We start from the raw sequence: 12,351 nt of genomic DNA, 5'->3' as shown, positions 1-12,351 counted from the left end.
GATGCCAAGAATTGAACCTGGGACCTTCTGCATGCAAAGCAGATGCTCCACCACTTCTACCTTCTCCAGATATTCAGGTGATCCCACAAGCAGCTATCATTCCCTGGGGAGAAGAAATGAAGCCAATATTGCAGCATTAATACACTCTTAATGCTGTTGATCATAGCAGCATCAACAACATTTTTGGAATGTAGAATTCCCCGACTTTTTTTGTTTTAACAAAGAAAGAACTAGGAATGAGAGAAAGTTTTAGTTCAGTTCAGATTTTATTGTGGTCCCACCTAATTTGCACTTTCTGAGGTGGCTCTCCAAACCAATAATGTGTATAGGAATGTGTATATTGGGAGGAGTTGTGACTAAAAATGCATAGGCCAACAGAGATAACACACAAAAAGAATTATATTAGCCAAAGCCTCTTGCAAAAATGTGTATATTGGGAGAAGTATGCATGGAAACACTAATGAATTTCCATGAGGGCTTTTAAAATTGTTATTTAAAGCAAACTGATGCAGAAATGTATAGAACTGAAATCTGGAAAAATGTGAAACCAGGAGAAACCTGAAATGACAGATCCATCTATCCCTATGAACCATGTGGTTCTTAAAACTGACTGTGCTCACCATGCAGAATTGATCAGTAAGGAGGCTGACTCCCCATCAAGAACTTGAGCCGCACAACCACTGATTAATTTTATAGCGCGTTATTAGGAGAGATACCTCAGCAAGTTTCTGACGGCCTCTTTTACCGCTGCCTCTTATGTCCTAAAAGCTATTGTGCTTACATCATATGTTATTGAAGCCTCAGCAGACTCTCAAGCAAAGGGAGCAGGGGACGCACTCAATCATCATTCCACGCCAAGATGCTCAAAATCATTTTCAGGGCCCCAAGATGAAATGGCTGGGGCAGCAGGTCACGCAATGCTTCTGGCTGCTTCACAGAACACAGAAGCCTTCTGGGGAGTCTCAAAAGAGGGGAAGAGCATCCTCTTCTCTACCATTAATCCCTCACTGAGCAGCATGAAAAAAACAGAGGACCATGGCAATTTTTTTTTTTAATGGGTGGCGGTGAGACACAGCAGCTCTCTGCGTTTTGCCAGGTCTTGTGATGCTGCAACTTCACAATTAGCAGAGGCCATCGAAAGGATAAATCATGGTTCCATTTTCACACTAAGAATGTGAATCACCATGCCAAGCTTGACTTCATCTTCCCCTTCCATTGTATCCTATAGAATCATAGAGATATGGGATTAGAAGGTACCCCAAGGGATATCTAGTCAAGCCACCTTGAATGCAAAAATAACAGCTAAAGAATCCCTGGCAGATGGCCATGCAACATCTGTTGGAAAACCTCCAAAGAAGGAGTGTGCACCACCATTCCACGGTTGAACAGCTCTTACCATCAGAAAGTTCCTCCTAAGGTATAGTAAGAATCTCCTTTATTGTCATTTGAATCCACTGGTTTGGGTCTTGTCCTCCAGAGCATAAGAAAAAAGCTTGCTCCCTCTTCCATTTGACAGCCCTTCCATGTCCTGCTGCCTTTTTGATAAATTCTTTATCATGGCATGTTAGGTTCTAGTATCGGATGGCAAAGATTTTGTCCTAAGGCTCATAAGCCCAAAGGAAGCTCTCCTATTCCATGGTCCATCTAGCTCAGTCTCCAATGACTGGCAGATATCAGGGATTTAATCTAATACTTTCTACACATCTGTGCTCTACCACTGAGGTGTGATCATTCCCCAGGTTTGGGGTTCATTCTCAGGGTCTCAGGTGAGCAAGTTACTAACTTTTAGGTCCAGGAGTTCCACCCCAGTATTATTATTATTTATTTATTTATTTATTATTATTATTATTATTATTTCACTCACACTTTATTTACAAAAGTCTGAAGACACATTTATTTGCCCCCCATTAGCAGGCCCCTTAAGATTTCTGCAGCTCAAATCAGACAAGGTCAATTGAACCTTTGGATTAGTAGATATATGGCTTTGCTCAATATAATTATCAAAAAGGACTACAGCTGTGTACACCATAGATCCCAATATTATTTTATAAGGAAATTGAAAGAGAAAATACTTCCTAAGAACATATACCTGTTGCATTTTTATAGTGTTTCCTCGGATTTCCATCTTTTTCTAATGAAAAAACTGGGCGGAAAAACTTCACCCAAATGAGAAAAAACATTTTCCTGGTCTTAACAACAAAACAAAAACCCCACATATTTGTGGACCAACACATCCCTAGTTCTGTCTAATTACTGCCCAAAATATCAGATTTTGGCTTTTTGCTGGCAGCTCCATGACAACATAGAATTGTGAGCCATGAGGGAGGGGGGGTGTTTTTTTAAAAAAAAAAGATAGATAAAATAAAGTTGATGTGGGAAGACTTACCTGAATGCAGAAAGTATGAAAACTCATTAGACTAGTCAGTGCTGGCTGAAGGGTCATAACTGAGTAATGGAAGAACTGCTTTGCATGCAGAAGGTCCATGGTCCAATCCTCAGCATTTTCAGGGAAGTCTGGGAGTGCCCTGCCTGACACCCTGGAGAACCTCTGGACTAGAACTCTCTCTTTTTTTGCATTTTATTGCAAAAAGGAGGTTTTTCTTGGAGACGCTCATCATCACCATCATTCAAGAGAGAATTCACAAGTATCATACAATAAAAATCAAGGGGGGAAATACTAGAAACAAATTTCTCAAAGTGCTTGTCACAAACAAACAGATAAATAGTCCATTTCTACCTGTATGGGACATTTGCATAAGATATTTGCATTTCTACCTGTGTGAGGCCCAAAAGGGAATGTTGCATAGTACATTAATATACATTTTCTTGTTGATTTCTCTTGCTATTAATTTTATTAGTAATATAAGTTAGTCACTTAATACAGAAGGGAAGCCTCTCTAATAGGATTACAACAGAATGTTTCCTTAACCCAGAAAGTGGAGGAGGGGAAACATGCTAGTTATATAACCTAAAATTCTATAGGGGATATTTTGCAAAACCCACTGTTCAATCAATTTCCTGTGAATCTTTTTTCCTCCACCACTACATCCACTGTTATTTCCCCTCTCCTCCTACCGAAAACAAAACAAAGCAAAAAGTTCCTACTGCTTTCCTTTCTCCCTCCTTTCCACCCACCTACTCTTCTTTCTTCCTCCCCCTTCCTTTCTTTTTTTTTTGACATTAAAAGCCAGATTTTACAAACCACTTAATGCGCTCTAAGGATCGTGTTAAAAGACGTTGGCATGTTGATACGGAGCGCCCAAAGGTCAGTCATTCTGAGGCTCCTTTCAGACAATTTGCCAGGATTTTTTGGCATTTTGTAAGCACACAGGACAGCTCTCCAGCAAGCCTGACCTTGACAGTGAATTGGATAAATAAACCTTCAATTTACCCCCTCCAGCTCAATGCTAGTCTGGCTGATCCCTCTGGAGCCTTCACCTGTCCACATCGTTCAACTGACTGCAACTTTCAACTGACGAACATCCACCGCTTTTACGGGTTCTGTGACAAACACCATCTAGCAGATAAGGCTCCTGAAAAGTCAAAGTCAATAGTGCTTCCATTGAAAATTTAATGCTGGTTCCATCTTTGCCCATCATTCTTCCTCCACCACTGTTGCATGTATCCCAGGAGGCACTTCAAGCAAAAGCACTACTCCATAACAGGTAATGACGTGGCATTTAATGATACTGTCCAAAGTGATCCCGGCCCATGGAAAGTAATGTGCGCTCATGTAGCAGATAAGCACGGCTGAATGTACTGTAGCTGCAGTATCTTTGGGTGCATTGTCACCAGATACAATGTGACATATGGTCTGCCACCATACCTGGGTCCTCTGTTCACCCGTCGTTGTCAGGAAAGAGCATTTTCAGATACAGAGCATTAAAAAAAAAAGTGTTATGGGAATTCAGTAAAAGGGAAGATGGCAACGGATCTGCAATTAAGTATTCACAGCCGCCTTAAAGACCCTGGCGCTCTTGCAGATTTGCTCCTAAAAGAAAAAAGAAAAGAAAAAGAATCTGTGGATTATACCTCATTGAAGAAGGCCCTTAATCAGCTCTGACATGTTTTATTGGAGGCAGAAAAAATGTTTCAGTGTGATAGATAAGGTTAAAAATGTTACTACACTGATCATTTACTCCAGCACTTTGCTGGTGGGGAGTGGGGGGGGGAGAGAGAGAGAGAGCAATGAAATCCCCACGAAGGCTTTCAAAAACAAACAACCACCCCAAACAACCGTTTGCATCCGTCATCAGATGCGACAGAGCAATGAAAAGTGCAACCTGACAGGTCCCATTTTCAGCTGGTGGGGCAATCTGTGTCTTTTCCATTTTTCTGACAAAGTTGTGTTGCTTATGCAGATTTTAGAGACAAAACACAGAAATGCCACGAGCATAGCACCCCTCCGATGTACCATGAGCATGTGAAATTTGACTTGAGCAGCCCAAGTATCTCGAGACCACGCAAAGCGTGGCGTGACAAACAAAAATCACCTCTATGGTTTCACACCAAATAATATATTACAAGTTTTCAAGTCTAATCGCGGCTCAGAGTTCTTAGGCAGCCCCAGAACGCTACAGTGAAGCACAGAGTGGCATTTCTACGGCTGAGGAGTGGCTTTCTCATGCATTGCTTGGAAGGTGGTTTAATAAGAAAAGAAAAAGGAACATCCATAATTTCAGAAGGAAAAGAAACACATCACATTTCCCTTGGATTATTTCCCTGCAGGCCTCAAGCCAATGGCAGGCAGAATGGGAATCTTCTAACCATTTTTTTCTGGAGATGTGAGGGATTGTATCAGGGCCCTTCTGCCACTGAGCTATGAGCCTCCTCCGTTTCCGGTTGCTAGCTGGCTGTTGTGATTCTTCCAAAGAATGCTGGACAATGTTGTTCTTGGTTTGGTTCAGCCACAGTGTTGGATGATCTTGGTTTGGTCCAGCCACTGTTAGAGGCACTATGCCTCTGAATTTCAGTTACTGGAAGTCACAGGAGGAGATACAGTGGTCCCTCTGGTTAATTACTTAATTCATTCTGGAGGTCTGTTCTTAACCTGAAACTGTTCTTAACCTGAGGTACCACTTTAGCTAATGAGGCCTCCCGCTGCTGCCATGCCGCCGGAGCACGATTTCTGTTCTCATCCTGAAGCACTATTTCTGGGTTAGCAGAGATTGTAACCTGAAGTGTATGTAACCTGAAGCGTATGTAACCCGAGGTACCACTGTAATGCTGTTGCACTCAGGTCCTGCTTGTGGGTTTCCCACGGGCATCTGTTAGGCCACCATGAGGATGCTGCACAGCGGGCTTGTCTTATGTCCTTATACTCTTAATGCCTTTTATGTTCTTGAATGAGAGTTCATACTCAGGGTGACGGATGGCATCAGTCCCCCCCCAAGCGTGCATTGCAGTGGGTTGGACGCTTGGGTCCTTTCCAGCTCTATCGTCTTATGATTCTATGGACCCCCATTGGCCTGGTCAGGAAGAAATCCCTTGTGTCCTTATACCAGAAGCAACTTTGGTCCTACAGAAGTAGAGCTTGCTGCTGGCTTGCCATTAGACTACAACAGCAGCTCTCCAGCCCTGTTCACAGGTGCTTTCTCTCTTTTTCTGCTTTTATTGCTGTTTTTCGGAGTTTTTTTATGACATTGGTTTTGCTACATAATCCTTGCTTCTATATCATGCGTGTTGTTTATTTGCCTTTTTTATATTATTTAAAAGAAGAGATAAAGCAAACATATTTTCCCGGTTATTAATTTTTAGCCTTCCTCTCTTAGTCTCTCTCTCTCTCTCTCTCTCCTGCTTGTATTTATTCAAGAAGAAGATGTTTTATCTCTCAGCAGGAATGTACAACTGGCTGGGGGGGGCACATGCCAAGGTCTGCCTGTGTGGCGGTGCAAGCTCAGTCCATGCTGGTGGAAACAAAGCAGTGTTTTAATTCTGAAGCAAGGAATCCATTTGATTCCCTTTTCTTGTTTGTTTATTGCAGCATTGCTTAGGTAATTACTCAGACTGGAGTCACAGACAGACAGTGAGGCTCTGGTTCCTCCAAGTGCATTCCTCTTTTCTTTCTTCCTCACCCCCCCCTTTATTTATTAGCCTTCCCTTATTTAAAAGAACATCTTGGCTTGCATGATGGATACTTTTCAAGCACACGTCAAACAGCTTATATCAACAAGGCGAGTCAGAGGCTGGCAAAGCCAGCAGTGCCTAGTGTTTGCAAGAAAGTAACAGGACATTTTTTTGGCTTGGCAAGAAATTCATAATTTAGGGGGAGTGTGGTGCATTTTCCCTCATGGCCTGAGTATCTGTGTTAATGAAATCAGATTTTGTCAAGGTGGCTATTCATATGAAAGGCACCAGATTTTCATTTCAGTGAGACTGGCTCCTTGGGCAAGGCCAAGACCTCAGCCTTGGTGATGCTGCAGGAACCTATAAGGTGGACTTAAGTCACCTCCAGACTGTCAGTATTTTACAGGAGGGATACAAATAAATTTAAGTGTGCTGGTCCAGGGGGGAAGTTACCGTGGGGCGAGGTCCAGGACCTGAGTCGAGGGTTGGCAGACAGTCCCAACCCGGGTTGTCAGCACCCGGGGCAAGGCAAGTAATTTGTGACCCCTAACCCATGCGCCCCCCTGCACCCCCATGCTACGCCACTGGACAGTCCTCCACGGGCAAAGCGGGGTCCACAGCGAGGAGCCGGGCAAGGACAGGAACTCTGGGGGAACCGGACTGGGTGCTGGCCGAAACAGCTCTTCGACGACCATGTTGCTCCCGCAACCTGGGACCGGGCTGACTGGCCTTTATCTTCTCTGAGGCCAGGGGCGGTCCCGGCCCCCAGGAGACCCGCCTCTCCTGGCCTTAAGGCGAGCACTCCTCCTGGGAGAAACCAGTTCCCTCCGCCTCTCTGCCCTGAGCGTCTGCAGTTCAGGAGAGGCTGAAGGGTTACTGGACCCAGGGGGGAGACTCACCTGTAGGCACTGAGTCCTCAACCACCTCCGGAACCAGAGTGGATTCACCTGGTGCCTGCTCCTGAGGATCTGGCACAGGTGCAGGCACTTCAGAATCAAGGCCCTGCCCCAGTTCAGCCGGCCCTGGAGGCGGGGACTCCTGTGCAGGCTGGGATTCCTCTGGTTCAGCCTCTGAATCGGATTCCCAGGCCATCACATTAAGTTTGGCCAGTTGAAGTGGGTGAAAGGGCCCTGTCACTCTAGCACAACCAATCCACGTTTTTATTTTTTTTAATGATTATTTTGCAGTTAGGAAAGTGATGGGGAAACTTGTAAAATAGGGTGGTGCTGCAAACCCGGAAGTAAGTGTCCTGGTTTGCAAACGTTTATCAGAAGCCGAACGTCCGACATGGCTTCCACTTGAGTGCAGGAAGTTCCTGCAGCCAATCGGAAACTGCGCCTTGGTTTTTGAACAGTTTCAGGAGTCAAACGGACTTCCGGAATGGATTAAGTTTGAGAACCAAGGTACCACTCTAAACAAATGGGAAGATGTTTTTGCATCCTTTTGTCTTGGCAGACAATGGAGGAATACTCCTTGGGGGTGAAGTCAAACTTGGAAGGTTACAGCGTGCTGTGGCTATAGAGACCGATATGGGAGAGATATGTTTTGTTGCAGCTGGGGCAGGTGAAGTGGTTTGGTTGTGCTGCTGCAAATGCACCATGCCCTTTCTTTTCTCTGTGCTCCTCCCAGAAGTCATGTCTTTTCTGGTCACTGCTATGGATGCACAACATGACTGCCTATCTCCAAGGGCTGTGGTCATCTACAAGAGATTCCCACAGGGTGTGGCTGATGTTGCCAGCCTTCATGTAATGTTTGCAGACATGTTTGTAACACAGAACTGTTCTGCCAACGGGCCTGGTGCCTAAAGCCAGCTCCCCATAGAGCATGTCCTTGGGGGATCCTGCCATCTTCCATTCTGTGGACACGAGGAAGCTAGTGCAGATTCTCAGAAGGATAAGGCAAGATTCGAAAACCTTTAAATTAATAAGTTCTGCTTGTGTCTTGCTTTGGATTCAAAAGCATCTGTTATTTCCCTAAGATGTCTGCATTCTTGCCTATACTCATTCCTCCTCTCCTCCCCCCCCCAAAAAAAATAAGCAATCCACAACATTGCAGCTCACTTGTAACTCAAACAGGAGCCCAGCTTTGCTAGATAATAATAATTTTTAAATCTCTGTGCTTGGTGCATTTCATATCTGTTGCTTCTGTGCTTCTGGCTGCCTTTAGCTAAAGTCTTGTGCATGTTGGTGTAGAGTTTCCTCCAGTTGCTCGAGGCCACAACAGTATCACTGTTTTATGTCATGTCCCATTTTGTCTTGGCCACTCTCGTGTGAGCTCACAGGCTATAAACGGCATTTCCCCCGCTTTTCCACCCATGATGCAGAATGTTCTTCCATAAACTGCAGCAGGCCTGGATTTAACATCAGGGCTAATGATACTACAGAAAAAGGATCCCATCTAGTTCACTTTGAGGAGGGATCTAACACCATCGAGGGGAATGCCTCCAGCCCTGCTTATGTGTTCATCAGGGATGGGGTACCTCAAGCCTGCAGGCTAGATTCAGGTCCTAATTTCATTTTACTTCTTTATACAGTGCTTGGTTAAACTATGAAACTCACTTCTACACAAGGCAGTGATGGCCACCAACGTAGATGACCCATACCTGTCAACTTTCAGATTTGAAAATAAGGGATCAGCAGCCTCAAGAATAAGGGATCAGCAGCCTCACCTGTCCCAGGGACAGTCTATGGGATATATAACAATCTAGGATAGCAGTGGGAAGCAGTGGGAAACGGCGCTGAAATATGGGAATTTCCCACCAAAAAGGAAAGGTTGACAGCTATGAGATGGCCTTAAAAGGGGACTGGACAAATTCATGAAGGAGAGAACTATTGAAGGCTGTTAGGCCCTGCAGCAATGCTCTGGCTCCACCATGGTCAGAGACACTTATGCTTCTGAATCCCAGTTGCTGGAAACCACAGGAGAGTAGAGTGCTCTAGTGCTGGTTTCCCATAATAGGCATCTGGTTGGCTACTGTGTGAACAGGATGCTGGACTAGATAGGCCTCCTTTGGTCTGATCCAGCCAGCTCTTCTTATATATGACAAAATCATAACTTTATATGCAGAGTATAATACGTCGCAAACCAGTCAAACTTTAAAACAATCCATCACATGTACGGAAGGTAGGGGTGGGGTGGGACATCTCTGGCAAAACAGATTTGACATATAAAGCTACCTTTTCCATTATATAGCTATGCTAACTTTCAGAGGGCTCCATTTCTTTGGCTGATTTATCAAAAAACAGTGGTACCTCAGCTTACAGACGCTTCAGGTTACAGACTCTGCTAACCCAGAAATAGTACCTCAGGTTAAGCACTTTGCTTCAGGATGAGAACAGAAATCGTGCGGCGGCAGCAGCAGGAGGCCCCATTAGCTAAAGTGGTTCTTCAGGTTAAGAACAGTTTCAGGTTAGGAACGAATTAAGTTCTTAACCTGAGGTACCACTGTACCAGCAAGAAACTGTTCTAGATATCTGCATCTTGTTTCCTTATCGTTGGGGCATTTCAACAAGTAGCACAGTAAATCTCCAGCTCCATTTCCCTCATATTTGCAAATTTAATGGAACATTCCTAAAATGACCAGATAAGATGGCAGAGGGCATCTGTTAGAGCCGTAAAAAAGGATCAAAGCCCCTCCTGATAGGGAACTTCATAAGGTCTGCTTAAGTAGCTCTCACAGTCGTGATTAAATTTAATCTTGTATTACCAAGGGGCTGGTTTGACTTTTGAGAGCAGAGAAAGATCAGTCTGTGTCAAGACATCTTTTTGTCCAGGTCTGAGCATCTTTTTAACCACCGCAGCTGACTTCCAAACGACCTTCAGGCCAGGATTATTCAACGAAGAAATACCCAACTGACACGTTAAGTTTTCTTGGTGATGTGCAAACTCCCTTTGGTTTAAATTGAGCTGCAAATTGTGAGCATCATCATTACATGTTTTTGGTGGGGGGGAAGGATCACTTCTGGAACTATGGAACTTGCCCCAGCAGGAGACAGTGGTGGCCACCAACCTAGATGGCCTTAAAAGAAGATCAGACAAATTCGTGAAGGAGAGGGCTATCGATGGCTGCTAGCCATAATGGCTATGCTCTGCCTCCACAGTTAGAAGAAGAAAGGAGAAGAAGAGTTTGGATTTGATATCCCGCTTTATCACTACGTGAAGGAGTCTCAAAGCGGCTAACATTCTCCTTTCCCTTCCTCCCCCACAACAAACCCTCTGTGAGGTGAGTGAGGCTGAGAGACTTCAGAGAAGTGTGTCTGGCCCAAGGTCACCCAGCAGCTGCATGTGGAGGAGCGGGGAAGCGAACCCAGTTCACCAGATTACGAGTCCACCACTCTAACCACTACACCACACTGGTGTAGTAATGCTTCTGAATATCAGCTGCTGGAAGAGCGGGAGTGCTCTGGTGCTTGGATCTTGCTTTCCTGTTTCCCACAAGCATCTAGTTGGCCATTGTATGAACAGGATGCTGAACTAGTTGGGACAATGACCTGATGCAGCTGCCAGGCTATTCTTACGTTCTTATAGAATTTCCAGGTCCAGAGACAGTTCTGCCTAGATTCCTAGGTTCTTAGGAGCATTTGGCCACTGTGAGAACAGGATGCCGGACTAGATGTTGGACCATTGACGTGATCCAGCAGGCTTTTCTTATGTTCTTAAGCTAGAATAGGAGTCTCCACCTCTTCCCCAGCCATACATGTGACATTCCCAAACCATTTGAACACCCAAACATTTGAACAACACTAAGGTGTTGTTTGTGTTCTATAACAGCAATTAGGGACTGTTGTGGTTGGGAATATTGAAACGTTCAACTTCTTGGGAGATGCGCTCACAACCTAGATGGATGCTAAATCCACGCAGGCATGAGATCAGCGCACGCACTCATAATTTTGCTTCTGAGATATGTAAGACCTGCTGAACAAGGGAGCTTGACTCGCATTACAGTTGAGTCCTGCGAGCTGGAAAAATGTGTATTTTGAGCCCATTATTTTCAGGCGTTGGCAGCCTCCCTAGTAACATTGTTATAAGTTTACTTAAATTGTATTTTTTCCCAGATCTATCAACTTGCCCCAGACTCAACAACATGACAGCTTTCTAGTCCATTTGAAGTTTCCCACCCAGGCATATTTTCTCACTTCTATTAACTCCATCACTTTCCCACTCTCCGTTGTCTTATCTTCTTGTCATTTCATATTCCACTGGTGTGTTTTTTTCTGTAACAAAATGATGTGCCACATATTACTCCCCTACAGTTAATTTTGTTTCCTCTGTGTTTTACGATAATCATGAAAGGACATCAACCCATTTCTGTCTACCATGCCTGGACTGCACACACACACAAAAATGTGATATGAACATCACCCATACAGTCCCCATGTGCCATGAAATCTTCCAGAATAACATTTTCTTTTTTAAAATTAAAAAAAAACCATTGCAAATTAAGATATTCACCAGATTCAGATGCATGAATCAGAACAAAGTCACAGAATAATAGAATTGCAGAATTGTAAATTTGGAAGGGACCCCAAGGGATATTTAGTCCAATCCCTTACAGTGCAGGAATCACCAAAATATTCCCTGACAGTTGGTGATCCAATCTCCATTGAAAAGCCTTCCAAGGGAGTCTGTTCCACTATCAAACAGCTCTCACCACCTAAAAGTTCTCCCTAGTTGTAATTTTCTTTCTTGTCATTTGAAACCATTAGTTTGGGTCCTGCTTTCTGGAGCAGCAGAAAACAAGCTTGCTCAATCTTCCACGGGGCAGCCCTTCAGATATTTGAAGATGGCTTTCATCTTAATTCGCAGTCTTCTCTTCCCCCAGCTAAATACAGTGGGACCTTGGTAGTCAAATAGCTTGGCTCCCAAACAAATTGGCTCCCAAACACCACAAACCCGAATGTTAGTGTTCCAGTTTGCTAATATTTTTCGGAAGCTGAACATCCAACATGGCTTCCACAGCTTCCGATTGAGTGCAGGAAGCTCCTGCAGCCAATTAGAAGCCGCACCTTGGTTTTCGAACTGTTGCAGGAGTCGAACCGAACAGATTAAATTCAAGAACCAAGGTACCACTGTATACTCAGTTCCCTCAAGCATTCCTCATAAGGCTTTGTTTCCAGACCTTTGCTCATCTTGGTCACTCTCCTCTGCATGTCTTCCAGCTTGTTAATACTGTATCTTTCTTAAACTGTGGTGGACACAGCACTTCCAGTGGGGTCTGACCGAGGCAGAATAGAGTGGCACTAATACTTCCCTTGATCTAGACACTGCATTTCAGCATCCTATTTC

At 44.3% G+C, this 12,351-nt stretch overlaps 1 protein-coding gene across 1 annotated transcript in view; it reads left to right on the top strand.

The window, feature by feature from the left end:
* Nucleotides 1–7,871, top strand: part of LOC309375801 (uncharacterized protein) — a gene marked incomplete at its 3' end in the record, with an annotated part of 139,432 nt that extends 131,561 nt beyond the window's left edge. The window contains exons 3-4 of the mRNA XM_081921724.1: nucleotides 4,362–4,448; nucleotides 7,696–7,871. Of these exons, the coding sequence (XP_081777850.1) occupies nucleotides 4,362–4,448; nucleotides 7,696–7,871 (263 nt within the window). The remainder of the gene's footprint in view (nucleotides 1–4,361; nucleotides 4,449–7,695) is intronic.
* Between the last annotated feature and the right edge of the window lie 4,480 nt (nucleotides 7,872–12,351).

Source organism: Podarcis melisellensis (assembly GCF_964234715.1).
Source record: "Podarcis melisellensis genome assembly, chromosome: 8".
In the NCBI taxonomy this organism is placed as follows: Eukaryota; Metazoa; Chordata; class Lepidosauria; order Squamata; family Lacertidae; genus Podarcis; species Podarcis melisellensis.
The sequence above is the reverse complement of the archived record's forward strand: the minus strand, read 5'-3'. Positions and strand labels throughout refer to the sequence as shown.